General features: G+C 48.9%; 1 protein-coding gene across 2 annotated transcripts; it reads left to right on the top strand.

Moving 5' to 3' along the window:
* The first annotated feature begins 209 nt into the window (after positions 1–209).
* On the top strand, positions 210–27,638 carry TWIST2 (twist family bHLH transcription factor 2). Of its 2 annotated transcripts, none has more exons than XM_059868273.1 (2): positions 210–1,093; positions 13,096–13,303. In XM_059868273.1, the coding sequence occupies exon 1, from the start codon at positions 582–584 to the stop codon at positions 1,062–1,064; it is 483 nt and encodes a 160-aa protein (XP_059724256.1). In that variant the 5' UTR covers positions 210–581; the 3' UTR covers positions 1,065–1,093; positions 13,096–13,303. The 2 variants fall into 2 exon arrangements, with proteins under 2 accessions (XP_059724256.1, XP_059724255.1); XM_059868272.1 differs by lacking the exon at positions 13,096–13,303 and adding an exon at positions 26,850–27,638 and having other exon boundaries at positions 211–1,093.

Here is a 27,638-nt window from a genome sequence, read left to right as displayed (position 1 = left end):
ACCCCGATGTGGGCATGGGATCTCTGCAGCCTGGCCACGGAGCTGGGAGCGGGACCCCAAAAACCCCGGGGTGGGTGTGGGGGGTTATCCTGGAGGGGTGCTGCAAATCCAGCATCCCCGGGGGCGGGGGGTGGCGTTCGCCAGCTATCTTTGATTCGAGGTGCATTCCCAAGATTTTAGTTAAGTGTAACATAAAACTGTGAAAGTTTAGCGGGGGAAAAGCCTTCCTCCCACCGACCTGGCCGGCCAATCAGGAGGGAGCCCCGCACCTCCCTCACTTCTGACAACTATTTAGCAACTGAGCTCAGCTAAAGTTTCCAAAAAGTTAGAATAACTTCCTCTCTCCAAGACCTCAATTTTTTTACTCAACCTCGGTCCTTGAAATAAGAGCCCTTCAAGCAACCTGGAAAACGTTTGGTCAGCAAAAAAAAAAAAAAAAAGGAAAAAAAAAGAAAAAAAGAGTCCTCCTGTTTTTCCAAAGGATCTGTCTCAGGAATTTAAAGCACATTTAAGACACACACACACTCACATAACATAAGGAGGGGGGGAAAGGCTCTTCCCCTCCCCTTCTTGCAGAAAGCATGGAAGAAAGCTCCAGTTCTCCTGTTTCCCCTGTGGATAGCTTGGGGACCAGTGAAGAGGAGCTGGAAAGGCAGCCAAAGAGATTTGGCAGGAAGAGAAGATACAGTAAGAAGTCCAGCGAAGATGGCAGCCCCAACCCAGGGAAGAGGGGGAAAAAGTCCAGTCCCAGCTCCCAATCTTACGAAGAACTGCAGAGCCAGAGGATCCTGGCCAACGTCAGAGAGAGGCAGAGGACTCAGTCACTCAACGAAGCTTTTGCCGCCCTGAGGAAAATCATCCCCACGCTGCCCTCTGACAAACTGAGTAAAATCCAGACGCTCAAGCTGGCGGCGCGGTACATAGACTTCCTCTACCAGGTGCTACAGAGCGACGAGATGGACAGTAAGATGACGAGCTGCAGTTACGTGGCTCACGAGAGGCTCAGTTATGCCTTCTCCGTGTGGAGGATGGAGGGAGCGTGGTCCATGTCGGCCTCCCACTAGCCACCGCCCGGGCCGGGCCAGCCCAAGAGGTAGGTACCCATTTCTCTTCTCCTGAACGATGCTCTGGGTCTGTTTCCCTCCCTTTGCCCTTTGTGGAATGCTGGGGATGCTGGTGGGTTTGGGGTCGCTGACCTGGAGGGCAGTGTAGGCACGTCCAGTTCCTCCCGCTCCCCCCTGTGCCGGAGGAAATTCAAATAAATGGAGCTTCCAGGAAGGAAAAAATGAGATAGCTCCAAATTTTGGGGTGTGGGGGAGGGAGATAATAATCAGCATGCTTTTGCTCTGTGGGAATGGGGAGTAAGAGGGGGCTGATGTTGAGAGCTGGGTGATGAGGGACAGAGGGGAAACCGTCACCGTGTGACATTTGCCAGAAAGCGCTGCTTCGGAGAAGGGCTTGGAGAGGAAAAGGTGATGGCCACAACAGGCTGACAAGGGGATCCAAAACAGCTGCTGCCCTGCTCTATGGGTGCCTGCACCCCAAAAAGCCCAGTGCTGAGCCCCGTGGTGGTCACATCCCCTCCCAGCTGGGGGCCGGGGTTCGGCAGGACCCACGCGGGGCTTGGCGACTGGTTCGCTCCAGGTTGTGTTTCTCTTAAAAGAAACAAGCAGCAGATGTCGGCTGCAGTCCTGGGCTGTGCCCCTTCCCCCTCACACAGCAAAAAGCAAACAGACACAGGAGAAACTCTGCTAAATCTTTGGGTTTGTTCAGTTTCCCTTCCCCAAAGTGACGGTAAAGCAGTGGCTGGCGTTAGGCGCAGTTTCTTATTTACTCTCCTCACCAAACCCTTCCTCGTCACTTTCCATTAGCAGAAAACTACTTCCTCTTCAGCTGCCTTTGTAATATTCTGGGAGGGAGGAATAAACAGTCAGAAAGGAGGGGAAAAAAAGCCTTTTAATAACACCCTCATCTCCAGCTAATTAAGCAGAGCAGCTCTGCGTAGTGTCAGCCGGAGTTTGGGTCTGGCCGGGCGCTGTCTGGGGCTCCCTACATAAAACAGAGCCCACAAACCCATTTCACCAAGCAAACACTCTGAAGGGACATTTTTCCCCACCACCCTTGTGATGTAAAAATGAAATAATCTCATCATGTGCAGAGTTGAAGAGGAAAGTTTATCCCAGCCCATTGGCTGGGCTTGTTTAAAGAGGCAAATCCATCTTTGTTCAGTCAGTAATGAACAGCCCCTTTGAATAAATAATATACAGAACCAGGCAAAAACTTGATGCAACTGCAGTGCCCCAGTTCAAAAAGGTAAAAAAAAGTGAAACCAGGACTTACTAGTGGCACAAAATGGATTTAAAACCATTTTAGATGTAAATGTTTCGCTTGCATCCTGAAATGGTTTGGAAATTAAGCTCTTCTAGTGATTCCCCAAAATATGAAAAAAAGTCTCAAAATTGGTTATTCTGCCCATTGCATGAGCTGCCTGTTGTTTAGCTTTATTTAAATAGGTAACACTGTTGCTGTGGGGTTTATGGCCATCGCTGGTGTTCTTATATTTTGCACGTCGTGCCCCGATTTCAACTGCAAAAATCCAAAACTGAGTGGGTTTTTCAAAAGCGAAACCCTCCGTTTATACAACAGAGAGCCTTTTCCCATGCTAATCTGGCTAAAAAACTGCAGCAAACAGATTAAAAAAAAAAAAAAACCCACAAAAACCCAGGCTTCTTGTCAAAACCAGATGTAAAATGTCCTAAACACATATTTCTTCAGCAGTTTAGATTGGCTGAATAGGAAAGTGCTGGGCTGGAACAATGCATTAATTCTGTTGTTTCCCAAATGATGTGTTGCCATTAGCCAAGGATGGTTGGAAATCTGTTATCTAATACACAACCTTCCTTGCATACGGGGCAAAACTTGCCTTTTCTAAACAGTGTTTTACACCCCACATTGATTCAATTATTGTTAACATTGCTCTGATGAGGCAGACTTTATAGGTAGGTGCTCAGATTGTTCCTTTCCCCCCAAAAATGTATGGATATAAAGGAAAAATCACAACGCAGAACCAAACCTGGGCACGTTTTGGTTTGAATTGGAATAAATCAGAATTCGGCTCCTTTGCCGTAACCCAGCCTCCAACCCAGTGCTCCGAGGTGGCTCTCGCAGAGGAAGATCCCAAACTTTGCCCCTTTCCCTGTGCCTGTGCTGTGCAGGAACACGCGTGTGGTTGGGCTGTTGAAAAGGTTGTTGACAAATGGCCTGGTGCGGTGTGGTGTCAAATTCTATCGTTTATGGCGACAGAAATTACGGCTGCCAGAAAATAAAAAATAAAACTACAACGAGGTCCTCAAGAAACTCTTGAAAACAGACAAGTTTAGTTGGGTGGTGGGACTTTTTATGGGTTAGAGGGGAGCAGTCTGTGCTGTCCCAATAGGCAAAAAAATCCATAGGAAATTGCTGTGTGGGTTTGGGATCAGCGCCTGCCTTTCCTAGGGAGCAGAAACTGCAAACGTGGGGTGAGCGCTGCTCAGGCTGGGCTGCCATCGTCCCTTTTCCTGAGGTTTTGGGGAGAGAGAAGCAAGGAAAGGTTTTCTCTTTGGACGGAGGCTCATTCTCCTCTGGCTGCAAGCAAAACAAAAATCAGAGGAGCTGTTTGATTAGAAAATCAGAGCCTTGGGAACTGGGAAAATGCCACCTGGCCCCTGTGAACGTCAGCAGGTCACTGTTACTCGCTCCCCTGGCCACGAGAGCTTTTCCTGTTCTGCTCCATGGAATTCCAGACAACTGACTCCGGGAGTTGCAGGAGAAACAGGCGCAGATTTTGCACCTCTAGGACTGCAGAGGGATGTTTCAGCCAAGCCTTCCTTCCCCCCAGAATCTCCCCATCCTCACCGCCGGCACCTGTGCCCTTCCCCTCGCAGCCACCTTTCCCTTTTGCTTTTGAAATGTTCCACAGGTTCTAAACTGAAAAGAACAAATCAGGAAAAAAAGTGTATTTCCTGATACTCCTTTTAGTAGGGAAAAAACCTGTCCAGCTGGGATGGCAGAATCAGCAGCACAGCAACACAGCCCTGAGCCCCGCACCAGTAAGACCAGTCAGCTGCTCCTTCCCACTCACTGGGGATGAGCCCTTTGCCTCCCCTGGGCTGGCACTCCAGCTGGGAACTGCTTTTCCCACCTTTTCCGTGCTGGAGAAGCCACGTTTAACGCGTGTGTTCAACCTAGAGCCCTCATCCCATCGCCCCTTCAGATTTGCAGGGCTGTTTCCAGTATAAACCACCAGCATCCCATTTCATTTTCTCCTTAAAGGAGCAAACAGATGTTATCTCTGCTGGCCCTGGGAACAAAACCTAATTCTATAGTGCCTGCACAGTTAACTGGGGGTGTAGTGACACTGGAACGAAGCCCTTTTTTGTCCCAAAAGCCCCATTTTTTTAATACGCATCCTTCAAAAAATGTAAATAAGTTTCCTTGACAGGAAGGATTGTAAAGTTTGGTATTTACATTAATAGCCTTGTAGCGGTGGGGAGGGGTGGGGGTTTCATCTCAGTGCATTTTAAAAGCCCAGCAAAATGCATTTTGGATCCTCTGTTTACGTTCGTGTCTTTCCTTGGGAAAGGATAAATCTGTTACCCAGCAGACACCAAACACGCTGCAGTCAGCCAAAAACCGCTCAGGCTCAGGGAACTTTGAAAAAGAGGGTGCAAGGGAAATGCTCCGGAGAAGGAGACATGCGAAGAGACAAATCTGCCAGGGGCTAGACGCAAATAAATGAATTACCCATCAGAAAGAGCTGGAGACACGCATGGCGGAGGGAAAATGCTGGATCGGGTCCGAAGGAACGCTTAGAAAAGTGGTAAAAACATGTTATTACTTAATCTGCTGGAGGCAGAGCTGCGGTGAAACTCCTATCGGGAGAGATGTGCATTGAAGGGTCATTAAGGGAACAATCGAGGCAGACATTTCGGCTAAGTAGACCTAATTTGTCTCCAAATTAGTTATCCTCACACCGCTCAGCTCTGAGAGCAGCTCTAATTTTCAAAGCATCCTCATTAAAACGAAGGGAGAGATTGAAACGCTTCTCCTGAGCAGCCTCCCCTCACATTCCTTCCTACGGTGCTTTTTTGGGGGCATAATTCCTGCAGTTATAGGTAGCAGTGATAAATGAGCCCTGGAGATCACAGCGGGCTCTTACAGAGCTGGGACAGATCCTGTAACCACCGCTGAGATCTCTTTTGGGGACATTTCATGTCACTCTTTCCCCCGGCAATATAATTATTTTTATAGCCGTAGCCCTCAGAATCATTTCCATGTGCTTCAGCACGACTTTGAAATCTCCGAGCCCAAAGCCTCCAGAATTTATGTCTTGCTGGAGAGCTACAGGAAGGGTTTGATGAGGCCAGGAACGTGGAAAGGGACGGCACCAGAGCCCCGAAACACAGAGCGAGCTGGAAATGCCGTCGGCTGGGGAAAGCAGACCTTTCGGGGAGCTTTTTCACCCCTCTCCCCAGGTTTTGCAGAAAATTGGGAAGGGAGAAGAAAAAGCAAATTGCTCCTTGCAAGCTGCTGATCCCACCAGACACCTCGGTGGCCGCTCGGAGCTCCTGATTCCCTTCTTCGGGCAAATTTGGAAGTGACGAAAACCAAGAGCCCATCCAGCTGGATATTAGCAGACTCGTGCTAATTAATGATCAGTTCTCAAGAATTAAAACAGTAGAAATATTTGCCAGGGATTAAAAAAAAAAAAACAAAAAAAAACCCCGAAAAAACAAACAAGAAAACACCAAAACAACACTTGGCATCCCGGCATTAATTAGATTTGTAGTTGTGGACGATGACCACTCAGCAACAACAACTAATCACACACAAAGAGCAAATTAACTCAGCCAGCCCATAAATCAAGGCAAGGCAGCCCTTGCCCTCAGACCCATCCCTTTAACCACTTCCACACCAGCCCCGATGTCCTTGTCCTTCCCCTGCCAGTTGTGCAGCAAAGAGTGGGAATCAGGGCTCTGGGAGCTCATCGGGATGTGCTTCTCCTCCTGCCTTAGAGCGGGGGGTTGGGGGCAAAACAGAGGATCCCTCTCCGAATTTTAGTTGTGATATGCCACCCAGAGCCCAAGGTTATCAGTGTTTAGCAGTAAGGAGGGTTTTCCCTCGGAAATGGGGGAGGAAAAAAAAAAAATCAAGTCTTTCTCTGTCACATCAAGGGAAGCAGGAATTTGGAGACAGGTTCCTTGCAGGAGGAGGGTGCAAACGGGACGGGGAGGTTTGGTTACCACTCCCATAAAAACGTGAAATAAGCGACAACAACCCCTAAGCCCTGCTGTTAACAGAGGGCTCAAAGCGGCCATTAGATCCCTGAATTCTCCAGATTTGTTCCCTGACTTCTCCGAGTGGCTCTCCCCGTGGCCTGAGCCTTTTGGGTGGAAAAGGTTTGTTGATCTAATACTCCAAAACGAGCACAGGAAAGGCAACATGGATCCTTCATTCCCAAACCAGCGGTCAGGGTGTGTCTGGCACTGCCCAGAGGCTGGGATCCACCTGGATCCAACCTCTCTTTGTTATAATTTCGTGATTTGGGATTTTAAAAATTTTTTTTTTTTACACCCGTGCTTCGGCAAGGATTGAGGGATTGAGGCAGATCCACTCTCCCCCTGATCACAGAAGTGGTCAGACACCAAAACAGAAAATAATCCTTGGTCCTGTGCTCTGTGGTGAGCGACAGTCCCTCCTCTTTCTCCCATCTCCTCTCCACCTTTCAACCACAGCTTGGAAAACAGAAAAGGGAGGAGGTGGGGGTGAGAGAAGAGACAGATGTCTACGGGTTCAGCCTGAGATATATATTTACTGGAAGAGGTCCAGTAAGCCTGGCCTAGCTTTAATTGAATTCCTAATAAGATAGTTTTGCCTTGTTAGCTGCCACCCCCAAGAAGCATTTCCTTAAGAGTTATCAGACCTGCCAAACACATGCTTTAAAATGCATGAATTGGGTTTTGGGTGAGTTTAGCCACCAAAAATCCTCGTGCAGTCATTTATCTGATTATGCCCTCAGTTTTAGCTGTTCAGGCCTCCTTAAAAAATCATATGTTTGTGCTTAAATGTAAATAAACCAAATTGCTCTGCTGAAATGGGGGAATCATGGCTGTGCTGAGCCTCCTATTAAAAAGAATTAATTAATCCAGCTTAGAAAATTCAGTAGGGTGGGATGGAGCCAGGGAGAAGCTTTCATAGAAAAAACAGCATTTTGGGTGGCTGGGGTGAGGGGATACCCAAGGCATCCACACCCAGCGTCCCCAAAACCAAACTCCTCAACAAAATTAACCTGCCAGAGACACAAAAATTCACATTTCAGGCTGACCCTTATGGCAAATTTTATGCACATCATGGTGTGATTTCACTGTGTGAGAAATTCTGCTCCTTAGGCAGAATTCCTGTCTAGGAGGAGAAGCTCAGAAATGTGAGGAATAAAACAAATAAAATTGTGGACTCAGGAGGAAGGTGAACAAGGAGATGCTTCCCAGCAAAAAACCTGGCATTGGTAACTGGAAATAAACCACCTTGTTAAGGGTAGAAAGGAGTTTATAGTTTCATCTACTCGCACAAAACCCACCTGAGCCCACCAGAAACCCCAGCACCATCACCCATGGATGCTGTCATGACCACGCTTGCCCTGCAGCACAAAAATCCCACCCTGAATACAGCCAGGATAGAGATGCAATGAAATTTATTAACAACCTCTTAATCAAAGGAGTGTAGATGGGGAAAATAGGTTTTCTATTTGTCCCAGCTGAGCACCTGCCTCCCTGTCCTCATGTGTATCCCACCGGGATGCCCAGCACCATCTCCACTCCACAACCCCCCAGAATTCCTCCCACAGGCACTTTTATGCCAATTCTTGTGAGTCTGAGTCTTTTGTCCCCCAAACACACAGGTGACCTCGTCCATCAGTGGGATCCAGAGTGTAGAATGTGTGGCAGGAATTGAGCCTCTGCATGGAAGCAGAGCATTTTCACCCATGGCAGTGCCTCTGGGAATACCAGGGAATCACCCCCATGGAAATTTCCCAGTGAGAAACCAGGGAATAAAACCACATAATAAAAACAGGCCGGATGAGATAATAGCAGTTTTTAAAAAAGCGCTCTGCACACAGCAGATTAACTTGTACTTTTGCTCATTGGATAAGATGGCTATTCTGCATATTTTAATTTATTTCGCTTTATTATTTTGCCTGATGAGCCCAGGAAATTTCTGATAGCACCAAGCCCTTTTTGCCGCAGGAATTGCGAGCGCGACACTCCAGGCGCGGCCCCGTGATCTCCAAAGCTCCCTTCCAGCTCCGTGGGGGTTTGCGCACAGAACAACCCGACATTCTACAAGGGCTTTTTCATCCCTGACCACAAAAGGGGCTGCTTAAGAGATTCCTGGGATTGCCAGCACTAAATAATCTATTTTATACCAGATGGGGCTGAAATGTTTGTTGTTGGAAGGGAGCTGGATTGCAGCGGAGCAGCCGCGTTCTCGCCTCCATCGTGGTGTGATGAGCTTGCACTTGGGTTTTGGGACTGAGAAGAGGTTCAGGCTTTTGAACTGTTTTAATCAGCTTGCACCTCATGAACAGGGGAGATCAGAGATCCCTTTCCAGTGATTCCCTTGGAAACTTTACAATCAAACAACCTAATGATCAATATTTCTCGTTGTAATGCGCGCAAAGGAATAGCTCACCGCTGCTTTCCCTGTTCACTCCAGGGAAGTTGGTAGTGGAAAGCACCTCAAAAAGACCCTGACACACCAAAACCACAATTCCAGGCATTCCCCCAGGGCAATGCCATGTGCCCAGAAGGCTGAGGGTAGGGAATTGGGAGCTTAAAACATGCTGATTTTTAATAGGACCGAGTTAATCTGGAAGTTTTCCTCCTAAGCACTGTTATTTTGTAAACCAGGCAATACTTTCACTCTCAAGGAGTGGAAAAAGGTAAATATTTTAAAGTTGCCGAGGGAAACAGACACGGCTTTGAAAATTGTAGCTGTTCCTTAGCTGTGCATATTCGTGGAATGGTAAGATTTTTCGGGCTAATAATGTCAGAATCAATTTGTGGAATCATATGGTTTTTCAGGATAATCATGTCAGAATCAGAGAGAAAAACTCCTGGCCTTAAACACAACAGCCTGAAATCTATTCCCCCTTTTTCATACTGGTTTATTGTTCTCACATATGCATCGCTGACTCATTTTCTGCTGAAATTAGTGAGGTTTTCATGCCCACTGCAATGCCCGAGGTACGTGTACAAGTCCCAAGGACAATTCTTAATCTGCCCACCCACCCATGCTCCTCCAGAAAATAAACCTCCTGTTTAGAGCACGTTCAGAGCTATTTCCTAACGCCATCATTTCACCAGCTGTGAAATGTGTTTTTGTCCCCCAAATGCTGTTTTTCCTTTTGCTGAAATGCTACTGCACAGTTTCTCACACAGCTACAGCCACATTTGTGTTGTTTGAAGATCCAAAAGCTCTTTCTGGAGAGGAAATCCATAGGCTCCCCCCTTGCCTTGAATTACTCATCCACTGCACTGTTCAGGCTGCCTTACAGCTTCTCTGCAGCTCAGACACATCCTTAAAATTGCACACAGGGCTAAAATATTCCAAAACCGGGGGGGGGGGTTGTGTCGTTTCTGAAAGAGGGAGAGGAGGAGATGAAGGTTTCCTGGAGCTGTCACAGGGAGCCCAGGCCAGGAATCAATGCCTAAAGCTTTTCAGGGGGAAAGCTGCTGGGACAATTTGGGACCTGGGTGTTTGGAGCTGCTCCACTGATGTGCAAACAGGGACAATGAGGCACTTCCAGCCCTGCAGCCGTGGCACAACCAGGGCAGAACTCAGGAGGGTTGTGGGCCCGGTGGCGAGCTTGCTTTTACCCCCACTCCCAGCTTCTCCCAGGGGAATGTCTGAGCCGGGAATGCCAAACCATCCCCAGTCACAGCTCCAGCCTTGGGCTGGCACTGCTGGCACCCCAATCCTTAACCCCGGTCCCCTCCCCAGCCCCTCGGGGCAGGAGAGGAGCCCTGGAATTTGGGCTCTCCCTCTCCCTGGCTGCCAACATCCCAGCAGCACGGAGGGATGCAGGGACACCAGGCTTAGCTCCAGCAGGTCCAGGAGGCATTGGATGGGGCTGGGAGGCAGATGAGGCCGCTCCATTTCCATTCTCTTAGGAAACTTAAGAATTTTTATAAAAAAGTGAACGAGGATTTGGCAGTGAGCTGAGGGTGGGGATGCCTGCCAAGGCCTGGACAGCTGTACCTTCTTCACTAGCAAGTTGTGTGATCAGCTAGGGCCGTGCTGAAAGCCAAGAGGAGTTACCAGAGCTGCCACATCGCATTTGGCTGATCCTCCCTCTGGGAGACACCTTAAAGAAACAAACCCACCCTTAGAGCTCCTCCAGCGCCAGCACAGCAGAACCGGGGCTCACCCCACAGGCTCGGGGTGCTGCTCTGCTGTTCCCCCCTCCCCGCCTTTCCCCAATTTCAGATCCAAGATGAAGGGACAGGGGAGGAGGAGACTTATCCGAGGCTGTTTTTCCATTTTTGCTTGCGTACCGAAGCCCTGCCTGCCCCTCCCGAGCTCGGCCGGACCTTCCCGACAGCTTGAAATAACCCAGGAAATTGTGCAAAGGCTGCGGCGGGCCCAGCCCGCCCGGCGTGAGGGAGGGTGCGAGGGACACACCAGCACCAAGGGTGGCACTGCTCCCCAAATTCTAAACCTTTGCTCTGCTGGGCTCCTCAAAACAGCAGGAGGGTCACAGCAAAGGGAGGAGGGAGCTGTGGTGGGCTGGGAGGGGATTTGGGGAGCACTGATGGGCCTGTAGAGCCCAGGCCGGACGGGGAGCCTCCCCTCCCGGCAGAGAGGGGGACAAAAGGCTCTCAGATGAATTCTTAAAGAGAAAATTATCCCCCCCTTCCTTCGAGAGAAAAGCAAGAGGTCTATCTCCAGGTGTTACCCCATCCCCTACGTCTCCAAGCACTTCCCAGGCTTGAAGATTTCTCTTCAAGCTCATCATTGAAACAAGCTCCTGGCCTCCGAAGGCTCCCCTCGCACAGCCTGCCACCCCTCGCACAGCCTGCCACGTGTATTCCCATTCCCCTCACAAAGCTCATTCTCCCTCGCAAACATCTCCAAAAGCTCCTTCCAAGAGCCCGTGCTCGCTCCAAAGCTGCTCTGAGGTGCCCACTCCCCACACATTTGTGCACAAACATTTCTGGCCACAGTCCTTCCTCCCTCCCCAGCCTGGCAGCCCCAGCAGCAGCAGATTCCCGGGCTGGGAGAAGGAAAAGGTGGAAAACCACAGGAGCTGCTGACTCAGCACCTGCTGGCACTAGAGGGCAGGGTAAAATCATTAAATAAAGAATCAGGTGGGGTTGGGGTTGCATCCCAAGAGAACATCTGTGTGTCCATCAGGGAGTACGTGGGATATCTGGGAGCAGCCAGGAGCTGTCTCACTGCCCAGGAAAAGGAGGAACCAAATTTTGCACTGGGCACACCCCACGTCAGTGATCATCAGGAGAGCAGACTCACAGGTTATTTAATTTAGGGTCAGAGTGTGCTTCCACCTTGCTGTCACAGCTGCCTTTCCAAAAGAAACAGTCTTAAAAAAAAAAATAATTAAAAATCTCATTTCTCTGCTGTGTTTTCCTGAGTATGTGATTAACCCTGCCCGGTCCTCCTCTTAACAGGAGATTTTAAATTAGCTCCAAACACAAAAAGCACGGGTCTACCCCATTCCTTTATCAACAGCCACTTAACAAACAACCCCAGTTTTTAAAGATGACTCCAAGAGGGTCGGGCAGGGCAGTCCCTTCATGAGGGAAAAACCACACAGAGCTGGCAAAGCAATTTGTGGCCTAAACACAAGGAACAAAACCTCCCAGGTCAGCCTAATCCTGCGGGACAATCATTCTCCAGAGCTGCTGATAGCCACAGAAATCATCTGTCCTTTCCTAAGGGACTGGGTTCCTTAAAAATCCAGAGACTGGGGTGCATGAGAAGCAGCTGGACCCCAGAGGGATGTGGTGCCCACAGGGCTCCTGCAGCACCTCAGCACAGGCTGAGACCCCAAAAACTGCACAGAGAGCTGGCAGGACCATCCTGAAGATCCTGGGGCAGGAAGAGGAGAGGGACAAACCCCAAAATCTGAGAGATTTCACAGATCCCTTAGAAGAGAGTCGCTAAATGCTGCTGGGCAGGGGAAGTGCAGGGGGTTGGTTGGGATTTGGGAGTGAAAATGTCTCAGGCCTCCTTTGCTGCTAAGGAACAAGGGGGGTCTGTAACTCCACACTGAAAAAAAGGGGGTTTGAAGTGTCAGATTATACCCTTTTCTGACTTAGAGATGGGGTAATTTAGAGGCATTTTAAAAACTTTTATTTTATTTTTAGTCTGATAAGAAGAGTGAGACAGTATAGGTGTTATAATTTATGCTGTTACAATCAGAAGTTAACTATTTCTCTAAAGTATCTAGTCTTATTTGTAAGGTTATTTTTTAAAATTTGTTTCTAGTTCTATTTCTCTCTCAATAGTGTTAGTTTCATTTGAAATATTCATTTAATATACCCCCAAAAAATAAAAACACACATATACACATTGAAGCACAGCAAATTGCAGAGGTGATGGGATGGGTGAGGAGGGAGCCCCCAGCTTGCTCCCATCTGCTCTGGTAACCTCCAGCCTGTATCCCACTGCTTTTGGCAGGCAGCAGAAGTGCCACGGGATGCTGGAGCTCTTTCCAGCTGGTGCCCCTTGTGGGGACACTTCCCACCAGAGCCTCAGGGCTCACTGGGAGAATGACACCTGGACACTGATGGGATGGCAGCAGTGCAATTTGCTCTCCAGCCCACCCTTGGCTCATCTCCACCATGCCCTAAAACCACCATGCCCCACAATTTTAGCTGGTGGATGGTGCCTCAGTTTCCCCTCCAAAAAGCAAATATTAACTCTTGCAGTGCCCACCCTGCCCCTCCCCAGCAGGCAGGACCTTGCCAGCAGAGGGAAGGGATTCACATGCCAGCAGGCTGGATTTACATTCAGCCCTTTATATTCCTTTCACAGCTTCTCATCTCAGAGATCTGAATTGCAGATGTTGCTGTGCCTCAGATTTGGAGGGGGACAAAAACGGAAGGAAAAAGGTTAAGCAGCTTTGTGAGTCACTCCAATACACGACCTACTGTTGATTTGGAAACCTACCTCGGCTGTAAATACAGAATAAGCTTCTCTGAAGTGTTTAACCTCTTGTATTCTGTCCAGAAAAACTAATAAATGAGAGCAAAACATCCCTCCTGAGTCACAGAAGCAACAAAGCTGGAAAACCCTGCCGTGGGTTCAGCACTGAGGATAAAGTGACCCAAAACAAGTGACCTAAGGAGGGAGGGGAAAAATAAAAAAGAGGTACTAGTGGGGCAGATAATGAAGAGAGCAGGCTGTGCTGCTCTCTGGGATCTGCTCCAGGCAGCAAAGACAGTGAAAAACTTCCCAAACAAGCAGAGAGAGGCTGTGCCATGAATAAAATAAAATACAGCCCAAACCAATAGTGGAACTCTGGCTCCACAGGCACCCACTTGGTGCACCCAGACTCTCCTTGGAGTTGCACAGGCTCATCACACCCAGCACAACCCCAAATCATTTATCCACAGGCTGCTTTTCTGGGGCTTTTGGGAGGCAGAGGGCATCTCAGCCACATAACCAGGGAAGGGCTGGGAGAATAAGGGCAAACAGGAGAATTAGCTTTGCTACAGGTCTTGCCATGCATCAGTGCCAGGGCAGCTCTGGAGAGGACAAGCTGTGCATGAAAATGTCCTGATTTCAGCTTTGGAAATGTCCTAATTCATTTGGAAATGTCCTAACTCACTTTCCCTGTGAGTTTTGCAAGGCAGCTGAACCATCCAACCCCCCCCCCCCCCATCACTCCCCCCCCCCCCCCAACTTCAAATATCTTGTTGAATCATCTTTTGTCTTCAAAGCAGAGGGTGTAGCAGCGGAAGGAGAGCTTTCCCTGGGATTTGAGGCACTGAGTGGGAGTTAAGAGAAAGGCCAGCATCTGCTGATCTCAGGGTACCACCAGGAGAATTCTGCACCAGGATCCCAAGGAGGTCGCTTGGGCTGGAGCCATCCCAAGGCCTCCGGTTCGAGCAGGATCCTGCAAAGTGACTGAGGGGGGCTGGATAGTCCCAACAACCCCAGTGATTAAAGGCAAAGCTGATGAGCCAGCAGTTCCAGCATCAATCAGGCTGGCCTTAAACATTTAGGCGTGATTTAAATCAGCAGAGCTGTGGTTCACAAACCACCAGAGGTTTTTGTAGGGATGGGGATGCTTTAAATAAAATAAAAGTCACTGTTCTGGTCAGCACACAGATGTAAAATTCAGGGCAGGGAAAACTGCCTGAGTAGTGCTGCTGGATATTCAGGCCCAAATATCTCTTGGAGTAATTTTCCTCCAGCTCCTCCTTATTCCAAGGCAATTTCCAGCCCTAATCAGACATGAACTGAGGCAGGATTCCAGAAAATTTCTTTTAAGCTTTTTTTTGCTAGTTTAGAACTCAAAGATTATGTGCTCAAGCTTTTCCACCTAAAGCCCAAAAGCTGGAAATTTACCCTATTAAAAATACTACATTAACTGATTAATTAAGTTAATAATCTGTTGGGGTTGTTGATGAGCAGACTGAAGCCAAAGAGATTTAGGGCTCCTCCAGAGCTGGGAGTTTTTTGAAAGACACCAAGTTTTCTTGATCCTTTCAAGAATTCCAGCCTAAACTCCTACCTAGCCACCTTTATAATTTAGTTACTCTTTGGATCTCTAGGAAAAACTAAAATCCCTAACACACAAGAGCAGCATAAGTAAGGATGAAGCAGCATTGTCAAGTTTGGAATACATAGCTCAAGTCCAAGTGAAGGCACAAGTTGGTTCAGAGCTGTCCCCACATGTCCTGGGCTGTCTCCATGTTTGGTCTCAGCTCCTTTTTCTGGCAAGGAAAATCCCACGGGCATTCCCTTGCTCAGACAACAAGGTGACTTGGCTGGATCTCACCAGGGAGCCAGGCAGGGATTTCCCAAAAATTAAGCCCCTTGTCCCCAGCCCATGAAGACAGGAGGATCTTGGCATCCATGGAAAAGGGGAGCAGATCCCCTCAAAGCAGACACAAATCACCAATTCCTGCAGCCAGGGCCTGGCTTGTATAGCCAGGCACTGGAGGAATAAACTCAGGTCTTTTCACCCTCAAAGATCTTTAAGGTCCCTTCCAACCCAAACCAATCCATGATTAATGGAGCAGAGATGGAAATAATTTGGAGAAGTCCAAGGCCCTCATCCCCTGGACTTAAGGCCATCCCCAAAGTAGAAGTGAAACAGCCAAGTGAGGAGATGGTAGCAGAATGATGATATCTCTGGAAGGAAGAGCAATGCCAGCAGCTCTCCTAAAGTGTCTGGAGCTGGCACAGTCCTGCCAGCCTCCTTATTCCAACCCCACAGAGCTTGGGAACAGCATGCAAATACTTGGAAGGGAAGGAAGAAAGCATTTAATAAGTCTGAAATAATTTTCTTACAAATTCATTAGCTATTATTTCAGCTGTGTGACCTCCTGAAGGGACTTTCTTGAGGGCCAGATTATGCAGTCAACTGAAAATATAAATAAGTATGGAGGGGCAGAGATCACAGCCAAGCCGTGTGGGATGTCAGGTTAGGGTTCCTGTTGGGTGCATCCGTGCACTTCCAGGAGGGGAGCCTGGCCCAGCACTTGCATTTCTTCTGCCATTTCAGGCAAAATCATCTCATTTATTGGTGTTGATTTCAATTGCTGCAGCTTTTAGGGAGCCTTTAACCTGAATGTCTGTGCATAGATTCACACTGATATTTACTGCTGGGGAAGTGCTGTATTGGAGGTGAAAGGTGCAGTGCACATACAGATACATATCTTCCCCAGCCCTGGAAGTGTCCAGGGCCAGGTTGGATGGGGCTTGGAGCAGCCTGGGATAGCAGAGTGTCCCTGCCCATGGCAGGGGGTAGCACAAGACGAGGTTTCAGGTCTCTTCCAGCCCAAATCATTCTGTGTTTTTATGGTATGATGAGGCCCATCTTGTGCCTGTGTTACAGCAGCAACTAGAAATTTCAAAAGCAAACCAAAGCATTTTAGCAGGTAAAAAGCACACAGAGGAGTGAGAAGTTCTTAAATTGAGTCACCCCAGACATCCTCCACACCCAGATATTTAATGGAATCTGGGATCACAGATGATCTGTGTGTGGTGTGCAAAAGCATGAACACATTTCTCTAGACAGAGACAGATCCAAGCTTCCCTATTCTCTCCCTGCATTCAATCTGATTTCCTAATAAGCCTCTAAACCCTCATTTCAGTCACCAAATGTAACACCCAGCCTCCTTCCCTTCACAAATACCACACGCTGGTTTAACCTGGAGAATTCGAAACTTAAACATCTCGTACTGCAAATGTAAACCGTGTCTAAAACTCAGTTGTACAGAGCAGAAAAGCTGTTCAGCATCAGCCAGAGGTTCCCTTCACCCCTGGAAACATCCAAGGCCAGCTTGGATGGGGCTTGGAAAAACCCAGTCTAGAAGAAGGTGTTGGATCAGATGACTTAACCCAAACCATTTTGAGATTCCCTGAGCTACAAACCTGAGCAGAGGAGCCCATCAGCAACTTTTGAGCAAGCCCCTGGCTCCCAGCCGCACTAGCTCAGCTCAGCTGGGCTCAGCTAGGCTCAGCTCTGCCTGCAGTGGAGCCCAGAGAGGAGCAGCATGCCCAAGCTCCACCACAGAGCCTTTGTTGGGAGCAGATGCTGCTCCTCCTGCTCCCCCCAGAGCAGGGATTGCATCAGTGCCACAGGTTATTATCCCAGCGGGAACCTCGCAGGGGTCACTCACCGAGGCTCAAACAAGCCCAGCTTTTGCAGCTGGCAAACCTAAACAAGGCCAGCCAGCTGCTGCTGAGCTGAGTCAGCCGTGCTCACTCGGCCACTTAACCCGTTCCTTTAATCACCCAAACCCCAAAAACCTGACAACTGCAGACAGGAGAACACACATCTGCCCTTCTGCAGCATGACAGGCTGGAAAAGACCGTGGAAACCAATTTTCCAGGGCTTTTTTTCCCTAGGCTGCTGAGTGCATGCTGCACACAAATCATGTTCCTGGGAGTCGCTGGCTGGGCTGCTCTGAGTCAGCAGAGCATGTGCTAAACCCCAGCCGGCCAGCGGGGTGAGCAGCACACACTGAAATATTGAACATGGGATTGCATCCTCTGCTAAACACCAACCAGCCAATCTGCCTGCTCCTCGAGCAGCACACACTGAAATATTGAACATGGGATTGCATCCTCTGCTAAACACCAACCAGCCAATCTGCCTGCTCCTCGAGTGTGGAGTTAACAGTTGTGGGTTTTTCTGGGTCTGGATTGAAGGCACTTGAGGCAGTAAATTCATGTTTGGACTCAGGTGTTTGTTATTTCTTATCAGTAAAACAGACTCACTACTGTGAGTTCGGCAGCTTTTCATTAGAAGGCACAAAATGGCCAGCAGTCTCTTGTTACAAGGTCTTTTAAGACTAAACGATCCAATTAAGAGCTGACACCTGGATTATTTTCCCTTTTAACCCAATAACTGATTCCAAAGACCCCACAATGGGGACTTTTCTGCCCAATTACAAAATGCCACCTGAACCCACGGAGAAGAAGGAAGAAGAAGCATGAAGAAGAAACCCAGGACAATACCCTGTGCCCTCCATCTTGCTTCCATCCACAAGATACTAAAAATCCCAAAACCTAAACTTCTCACCAAATGATACACCTCACAAAGTGATACACTTTGCTCCTCAAGCAGAGAGGTTCCTAGTGCTCTCCATAATCTATTTCACACTTTGGTGGATTCCAGTCTGTCTTGAAGTCTAGGAAACTTTCTCCATGAATGAGGGTCAAAGTCAGTGCTCCCCTGGGGGTCAGGGCACCTCAGAGCAGGCAGAGAAATATTCCCAATGCTCTGGGTTCCCACACTTGAGCAGCACACACTGAAATATTGAACATGGGATTGCATCCTCTGCTGAACACTGACCATCCAATCTGTTTGCTCCTCAAGCAGAGAGGTTCCACCTCTGCACACTTCTTCCTCTGAAAATTTGAACTTGCTGTTTGCTCCCCTTTGGAAAGCAGCAGCAAGAGAATGATAACTTTGTTTTACCTTTTGTGAAGTCATAAAATCCAGAAGTGTGATGAAAAGGTGGCACAGCAGCTCTGAAGGGCATAATTTATTGATAGGAGAGGAGCAGGGAGCAGCAGCACAGACAGCCAGCAGAATAAAACAAGATTTTAGAAATCATTGCTTCAGGAATTAAACCTCTCAGGGTGTTTATCTATGGAAGGGGAGGCTTTTGGAGCAGAGCAAAGGGTTGGGAAGCTCCCGGCGCTATCCAGGCTGGAAACTGAAGAGGGTGTGAATAAGATCTGGCTCTCTGTCCTGCTCCCCGTGGTTTGCCTGCCCAACACAACCCATGGAGCAGTTTCAGGGAAGCCCATAAAGCAGCTGGCCAGCCCCATGCTGGGCTCAAGGCAGTGATGCTGCTCCTGGGAGTCTTGGAAAAATAATTCATGGATGCTCAGAGCCCAGAAAGAGACCGGGGGGATGCACTGACCACAGGAGGAGGATGGCAGCATCCAAATCCACAGAAATAAAGATAAAATATCCCCACCTTGACCAGCCCCAGAGGAGATTCACAGCCACTCTGCTGTTGCTTGCATCAAGTCCAACTCCTGGCCCTGCACAAGAGACCCCAAGGAGTTGGGCACCCCCAGGAAGCCCTTGGGAAGAGGCTGTCAAGGAGAGGAGGAGGAAGAGGATAGAGAGGGGTAGACATGATTATAAACACCAGGGCAGGGAACAGGCTGAGTACCTTAAAGGGCTGGGGCTGAAATCCAGAGGGCTGGGTGTAAGAAGCCTGGTTTAAGGGTTTTAAACCTGGTTTGAATGGGATATTCTGTGATTCTAAGCATGGGCAAAGCCATCTGCATGGAAAGCAGCAGCTGTAAAGTTTAGGAAAACGACCGTACTGTGTGTACTTGCACTAAAGGCTGGAAGAAACGTGGGGCCAAGGAGAGATGTGGGACTCAGGGTGGCTTTTGCCGGGCTTGTGCCGTGCTGATGTAGCTGCCAGGCCAAGGAAAAGGGAGAGAAAGAGCCCTGGGGCAGGAGGAGATAAGGCAGGCAGAGCACTGTCACCATTCCCAGGGTACCAAAAGCCCCAATCCCAATGACTCACCCCAGCCCCACAAAATCCAGAGTGGCTCACTCCATGCCGAGGACTCCTTCCCCCGGTAGGATTGTTTGTCATATAAAATACAACTCCCTCTTCACGAGGGCAGCACCCTCTAACCCCAGGTATTTTAAAGAGTTGAGCAATTCTTGCCATAAAAAAAAGATCAGAGGGCCTTTATTGACTGCAGCAGGGTTAAGCCGGTTTATTCCAAGTGAGAATTTGCCCCTTGACTTCAAGGAAGACATGCTGATTAATCCCAGATGGAGACCTGGCCAGGCACAATCCCTTCCCAAAGTCCTGGGACTGAATCACCTCCATTGCTCAGAGCCTGGGGGGGTTTTGAGGAACAAGAAACAGCACCTGCCATGTGGGAAACGCTGAGGATGGGGCCAGGGAATTGGGATTGAGGAATTCAGGGACCGTCAGGGTGTGCCTTATAGTGGGGGGAAGATGCCAGAGTAGCAGCCTTTCTCCTGCAGACATCGGGGAATGTCACCTGGGATGGGAGTCCAAAACTTGGGCATTGAGCACAGCGGGGAAGGAGACAGGGAATCTTCCTGGCTTCTTCCCACTGAGGGCTTCCTGTGGTGTTCTGTAAGGATCCATAAGAGTAAAAACAGGATTAAATCCATCCATGCTTCAGGGAAGCTGCCCCAGCATTTCTTTGGCAGTTTTGAGAAGTAAACACAGCTTCATTCCTATTCCAAATGCCAAGAAAAAGGATCTTTTTTCAGCAATCATCTCCAAGGCTAACTCAGGACAAGCAAGATTTTGCTTCCCAGAGTTGTAGGCACAAGTGCCCTACTTTTTGCAGGAAAAGGTAAAATCTTTTACATGTGTGCCCATGGAGAGATGGCAAAACTGTGGATAAACCCCAGTTCCAAGGCTGGTATTGATGAGTTTTGGGGTCTTGAATGCAGAGGGGGTGGTACCTCCCCCACCAGGGGCAATATTTAACACAGGAGCATTAAAACTTCACAGCTGTGGGATGCCAGTGTGTCCCTCCCCAAATATCTCCTGAGGGTCTCTGGCCCAGAGATTTGCATGGTGCAGGCCAGGGGGACTCTGAGGGCTTTGCGTGCGGAGGAGACTCCTGAGAAGGGGAAAACGCCTGAGCTCGCAGCTCCCCCCTCCAGCCCGGCCTTCCAAGCTGTGTTTGTGAGGGCCAGCATCAGGGTGGGAGCCGAGGGTTGATGGGCAGCAGCACACGTACAGCTGTGCACATCTGGCCCGCAGGTGTCTCAGCTGCTTTGTGTCAGGGACATGAAAAAGCACCCTGAGTTCCCGGGGCAGTCGTACCTGTCCCGTGGATTGTTCCCAGAAGCCCCCAGAATTCCGTGGATTTTATGTCTCTGCTTTTTAGTGGGTGGCCCCATTTTTTTTTTGCTTGTTTTTCCGTTATTATTTTATTTGAAAGAAGGAGTTTAAGCCCTAGATGCTTTTAAAACAGGGGGGTTGTGTTGTTATTAATTCCACTGGCATTAATCCACACAGCTGAGTCAGTCATAATGGATGGCTGTCATCCTTCCCCTGATTTACTCCTAGGAGTAGAGGTTACTACAGAGCCTTTGTGCTGCACTGATGAAAAAAAACTGAGGCTGATCCTCCTTATGCTCAGCCACAGGTACAGCCAGACTTGCTCCCAAAATATTTAATCTATGCAAGGACAGGCAAAGTGGGAAAACATAGGAAAAGTCTCATCCATGGGGTAGGAAAATCCCAGAGCATCCCACAGGGATGCTGCTGCTGCTGAGGCTTGGGAACTGCAGCTGCACACAGGAAAACTGTGAGACCAGAGGAGCTGCTGGCTGAGCAGGCCAGACCAACAGAGTTCCCTTGGAAAAAGAAGAAAGGCACAGATGTATATGTTTATTTTTAGAGAAGGTGTCTTTCCTAGAATTTGTATTATTTTGGCAGGAGCACTGAGGGGGTGGAGGAAAGGTTTCCCTTTGGCCAATAATGTCTGCTCTCCTAAAACGGAGTGGAGGCATGGGGGTGTTCTCACAGCCCAGTTCATATCTCAGTTGCGGTTTTTTTATCCCTGCAGTGGCAGAGGGGGACCAGAGACCCTCTGTCCCAGTGACTGCCAGCTTTGTCCTAAATTCAATTAAATTAGTTCAAATTCCCCCTCGGGCTGCCAGCTGTGTCTGTGCAGGGTGGGATCTGTCACTGTGAGCATCTCAGCGGAAGCAGATGGGCCACCTGTGACAACTCCACCCTCCTTCCCTGATTTCCAGCTGCCATTCCCACTGCTTTGGCCCTGTTTTGGGAGTGCATTTCAGGCAGTGCCTGGCAGCTGGAGCCCACTTGGATCCGAGAAGGCTGCAGGATGTGGGACCCAGAAGGCAGAGGAAGGTGGGATGTGGCTGCTCTCTCCCTTGGTGTGAGCCTCAGAGCCACTTTTTAGAGACACATCAGTGTCTGTGCAAGCTCTCCTCCCCAGCCTGGAGCTGCACCAGGAGAACACCTCATTCCCAGCCTTATTCCCCGCTTTGTTCCACACCTTTCCCCTGTGGCTTTTGTGGGGCAGTGGATTTGAGCCAAAGAAAGTGATTATGAGCTCTGCTAGCCAGGAGGGCCAGTGGGGGCCACCTCCTGCCCCTCTTTGCCCCCATCCCTGGCTCAGGAGATGCCACTGGTGTCCCTCAGTGCTTGCTCCCCCAAACCACCCACCAGGCAGCCGGGCAGACGTGCAGCTGCTGGCTCTCCCAACCTCCCCAACACGGGGCAGCTCCGCTGCTTTTCCCTGCTCCACTGCTCGTTAGTGGCTTCCGCCCCTCGGCAATTCCGAGCTGCCATTCCAGTGATGTGCTGCCAAGATTTTCAAAAGGGGGCTCCCACAAACCTGCCTCTTCCTCCTCCAGCTGCCACCAGGCCTGCTCAGCCTGTGGAGGAGTGCAGGGCTGGGGGAAATGTGCCTTTGCTGTTAAAAGCTTTTCTTAATGTTGGTTTAAAGCTGTTTTTATATTTGTTATAACTTTCTGGTGAGGGAGGGATGCAGCACCTTGGGGCCAGCATTCCTGGCTGCCCAAGTATTGCTGCAGGGAGGCAGAACCTAACAGAGAACATCTGAGCATCCCAGCAGCAAAATGCTTCACTTGTCAGCAATCCCTTCTCTTCCCTGTGGTGAGCACAGGCCCACAAGACTGATTTTTTGCTGGGCTACAACCTGAAATGTTGAAGAATTGGCTCCTTCTAGGTGTTTAGGGCCCCAAAGGAAAAGTTTTTCCATGGGAAGCTGTTGAGCCCACAGGTAGAAGCCATTGAATTCCTCTCCTTGATGAGCATCCTCTCTTCTTCTTGAGGGTTTTTTTCCAGGCTGGACACGGCTTGGAGGAACCTAGGATAGTGGAAACTGTCATTACCCATGTCAGGGGGTGAAATGAGATGGGCTTTAAGGTCCCTTCCAACCCAAACCTTTCTGGGATTTTATGGACACCAATAACCCTTTCTGCAGCCATGTGAGGGGGAAAAAAATATTTAAAGCAAAATTACGGAGTAATTTCTGGCAATATGTGAGAGGAGCACTCACAACTGGAGCTCTCTGTGCAGTCCCTAACCTCATGGCCATGCTCCATCCTCCTCCACTGGCTGGGAGCAGACCCAGACAGGAAGGACCAGGGCTCTCCCCTTGGCTTCTTCTTGTGGCATCATCTCTTTAGGATCCTCCATTCTCCCTGGTGTCAGCAAACTGATGCACAGGAGGGTCTGCAGAGGGAGGAACAGCCCCAGGGGGAGGAGAAAAGGCTCCATTTCCTCATGCCACACAGCCATCAAACTGCTCCTGATAACAAACTAGGGAGCTGCAGGATACAGGGAGGATGTTTCACCTCCAACCAGCCATGAGCAGATAAATCCCCCAGGCTCTGCAAAGGCTGGGATGAGTCAGAGAGAGGCTTCTCCCTGGAGCTCAGGAATGAGCCTCTGCCAGGGATGTGTTTTGAAATGGTTTCCCAGCTGTAAGATGCACATAATTGTGGCTTTGCCTTCATCTGGGAGACTTCAAGAGCGGATGGTTGATAAGGGTAGAGCAGCAGAGGCAGCACAGCCCGAGCCAGGGGATCTGGTTTCAGTCTGTCCCTACCCGCAGCATTCGATCTGATTTTGGCCCTCTCTCCGCCCCCTCGCACGGACACAATTATCTGAATTCCTTTCTCGGCTGCTTCCTCCCCTCTGAAGCCTTGCAGCCTGGTCCTGCTGCCTTTTCCAGGGCTCTGTCCTTTCCTGGCTCGTGGAAATCCAGGGATTTCTGCTGGGTTTATCCATTCCTGGTAACACCCCCAAAAATCAAGGGATTTCTTCTGGGTTTAGCCTTTTATCCCAAAAAAATCAAAGGAATTCTGCTGTTTTAAGGTGTTTTTTTCTTTTTTTGCACCATCCAAATCACAAATTGGTTTTACATTTAAACAAGGATAGGCTTAAATTGAAACAGGTTTACATTTAAATTAAACAAGCTTAAATGTAAATTAATTTGAGCATTTTGAATTTAAACAAGGCCTGATTGGACAGGGCTCTGAGCAACCTGGTCTGATGGAAGGTGTCCCTGCCCATGGAATGGGATGAGTTTTAAGGTCCCTTCCAGCCCAAACCACCCTGTGAAGTGGCTGCTATCGATTCTGACTCCAGGGACAGCTGAGAACTCCATGAAATAATTTGGGAACATCCCTTCAGCAGTGATCCTCCTAGTCATGGGGATGCCATTAGCAATTTTGGCTGTTTCCCACTCTCCCCAAACCCTGAAACAGCTGGGCCATATTTTATTTGCCCACAAGACAAAAACAATGGCAAGAAAGGAATCACCATTGGACATGGAAAATTTTGAGCTCAAGCAGCAAAAGTTTTGGGAGGTTTTTGAGCAGATCACACCCCGTGGGATGCTGGGAGGCCAAGTGTCCAAACCTGACCATGGATCTTTTGACTGATCTGTGCCACAGGGCTTTTTAGGGGAGTTATTCCCAAAACAGCTAGGAATGATGGCTCCTGAGCTCAGGAATGGGATTTTAGTGATTTCCTAAAGCAGGAGCATCACCTTTTGTGCTGTAACCCAGCATTGCTTGAACCTACTGGTGGGGCTATATCTGAATAATTTTTTACACTAGAAGGAGGAGAGATGCAGTGAGGAAGACAATTCCTCACTCTGAGTGTGGTGAGGCCCTGACACAGGGTGCCCGAGGAGCTGTGCCTGCCCCTGGATCCCTGGAAGTGTTTAAGGATAGGGCTTGGAGCAACCTGGAATAGTGGAAGTCGTCCCTGACCATGGCAGGGATGGAGCAGGATGGACTTTACAATCCCTGCCAACCCAAACCATTCTGGAATTCTATGAATGCCACATTTTCCTCACCTTGACATGTTTGCTCTATCCCATCTTGTTCAGGCCTTACCTCTGAGAAGAACCAACTCCACATGGGATTTCTCCTTCCCCATTCACCCTAAAACATGCCTGGGATATAGGGCAAGAAAACAAAAAGATCCTGGGGACAGAGCCTTTTTTCTACACCCTCAACTTTAAAAGAACTTGGAAAAGCTGCCACAAAACAGCAAAACCCACCAAAACCAAAAAACCCAAACAAACTCCAGCAGTTTTCCTGCATTTCACATTTCATTTGCACTCTCAGCCGTGTCACGGAAATGATTTCAATCCTTTTGTAACCAAACCCACCCCAATCCTATATAAGCAGAGGCCTTGGGGACCTGTTAGGAAATTTCCTGCAGCCAGGGCCATGCTCCTGCTTCCACCTTCCATCAGGCCAGCAGCTCCCTGCTCCTGTGACATCCATGCTGGGCTGGGGGATGCTCCTGATGGGGCTGGGAAATGCTTCAAAAACAGGGGAAAATGGATCAGCAAGGCCTCAGACAGAGGAAGCTGTGCTGTGGCAGGGCATCACAGCTGGGCTCTGTGTTAGGGTAAGAGAAACACTTGGAAATCCCCAAGAAATCCCAGGAGAAAGCAGTTCCCATCCCTGGAAGTGTTCAAGGCCAGCTGGGATGGCTCACAGAGGTTTTTGGGGCATCTCCCCTCTTCCTCAGCCCTTCCTTCTCCCTGCAATAGCCAAACAGGGCCAGGTTGCTGACATGAGGATCACAAGCCAGATTCAGAGTCTGATTGCAGAGCCTAATTTCAGAGTGTGATTTCAGAGTGTGATGTCAGAGCACCATTTCACAGAATCATAGCAGGGTTTGGGTCGAAAGGCACCTCAAAAAAGCCAATCCAGTTGCAGGGAACTAGCATGAGCTGGAATGTGGAAGAGCCATCCCAGAGCTCTGGAAAATCTGCAATCCACAGGGCAGGCCATCACCATCCCCTCACCAGAACAGGGAGGAAAATCAGCCAGTTAGCACCCAAGTGCTGTGGAATTCCCAGTTCTCCAGCAGGAGCTGCAAACCAGAAAGAACCAGTGGGAAGGAGTGGCCTCAGGGCAGGAGCAGCCAGAGCAGGGGGTCTCAGCCGGGGTTAAAGACGTCAGCTCTGCCCTGGGAGCAGCTTTGTGCTGAGCTCTCTGCTCTTGGGTGGGATTTAAAAAAATCCCTGGAACTAGACCAGCTTTTTATCTGGTTTTACCTCGTTTTCATGTCAGCCATATTCAGAGAGGAGTAGGGCACAGCAAAACCTCATGTGACCATCCTCCACCCCTTCCTTCTGCTGGCTGGAAAAAATAATAAATAAAAAAATAAAATCAGCAAATTGCTCCGTGGTATCTTCCTCCTCCCTGGATTTTATTTTGCTTTCCTGGAGCCCTCCCTGGATGGGGAAAGGGTCAGCCTGTCATCTGTCAGACGTGGGCATCCCCAAACCACCGGGAGAGGTGGAGCTCTCCTAAGTGCTCCTGGGCAGCCTGACAAGTCCCCGAGCTGGTCTGCAGAATGTGGTTGTAATTAGATAATTAATAACTTGGAGAGGGAAAGGAAAGGAAATCAGCTAAATGGAAGCTTTCCTCAGTGGGAGGAAATAATTATATCTGCTTTTTGATATCTGAGCTGAGGTGGCTTTGCTGAAGGCAGGAACAGCACCTTGCCTGCAAAGCCATCCCTGCCCTGAGCAGGAGAGAGGATCCCACGGGCACTGCTGGCTCAAAGAGTTTGTCCCACAGAATTTACCCTGCTCCTGGAAGGGTTCCATGCCAGGTTGGAGTAATCTGGGATAGTGGAAGTTGTCCTTGCCCACGGCAGGGGAGAGGAATGAGATGAGCTTTAATGTCCTTCCCAACCCGAACCATTCTGGGATTCTGATGTTTTGATGGATACATTGCTCCTGCCTATGGATTTACCATTTTAAACCCCAGTGCAAACCAGGCTGTGACATTACCAGACTCTGAATTTAGGCTATCTATCCAAAAGCCTAAGGAATTGTGCTTCCACGTGCTCCTGGCACACTGGATCTTGCCCAGTGCCTGGATTAACTCCATGCTGCTAGAACCAGGGATTCAACACCTGGTGATGAACCAGAGCCTGGATTTGTAGAGGAAAAGCCTTTCCCACACAGCCTAGCTCAGAAAGATGTCCTGCATTTGGTGTATTTATTTTCTTTCTCTTTCCTTTTCTTTTTTTCCTTTTCTCCAGACTGTCCAGTGTCTGCGAATGAAGTGGAATTGGGATTTATCCAAGTTTGTAGCTTCTGAAACCTTAAAAACCTCAAGAAAACTGGTCCAAAAGACCCCTCTTGACCTCCCTCGCTCTGAACTCTTGCAGAGCATTTCAGACTGAGTAGCAAAACAGCGCCGAAGAGAAGGTGCTGAGGCTTTGCAACATCTCTCCCCAGAACGACTGACCAAAGAGAGAAGGAGAAGCAACATTCCTGGTTGTTCATTGTTGTTGGGGTTTTGTGTCTGTCTGTCTGTCCATGCGTTTGGTGTTTAATCACTAATTTTTCTGTTTTTTTTTTTTTTTTTTTTTTTTTTTTTTTTTTTTTTTCTGGAAACAATCTTAATTCAGGAACGCATTTATGAGGCATCTTTGGGTTCGAGTTTTACTTCCCCTTAACTGTAACCTGATTTCTTGTACAGTCATGGCAAAACTGGACCAAGGCTCTCAGCAAAAAGAGGAAAAGAAGGAAAAAAGCCCACTATGCCCCCACCTCCCTGCATGAATTGTTTCAAGTACAGCCTGGATTACAGACTGCCCTCCACACTCTGCCACCTCTCCCTTATTGCTCCATGATTTGCTACCGCTCATCCCCTTCCCCCTTTTTTGATTCTTTTTTTTGTTTTGTTTTGTTTTCATTTTCTGTTCCAGTGTATATGTTGCTTATTTGTTTTATTTATTGAGATATTTTTAACGAGCTAAGAGACTGCAATGTCGCTGTGTATACTGCTTCTCTTGCCAGTAAAAATAAAGATGTCATGCAGCTAC

The sequence above is a fragment of the Haemorhous mexicanus genome, chromosome 26 (assembly GCF_027477595.1).
Source record: "Haemorhous mexicanus isolate bHaeMex1 chromosome 26, bHaeMex1.pri, whole genome shotgun sequence".
Taxonomy (NCBI): Eukaryota; Metazoa; Chordata; class Aves; order Passeriformes; family Fringillidae; genus Haemorhous; species Haemorhous mexicanus.
The sequence above is the reverse complement of the archived record's forward strand: the minus strand, read 5'-3'. Positions and strand labels throughout refer to the sequence as shown.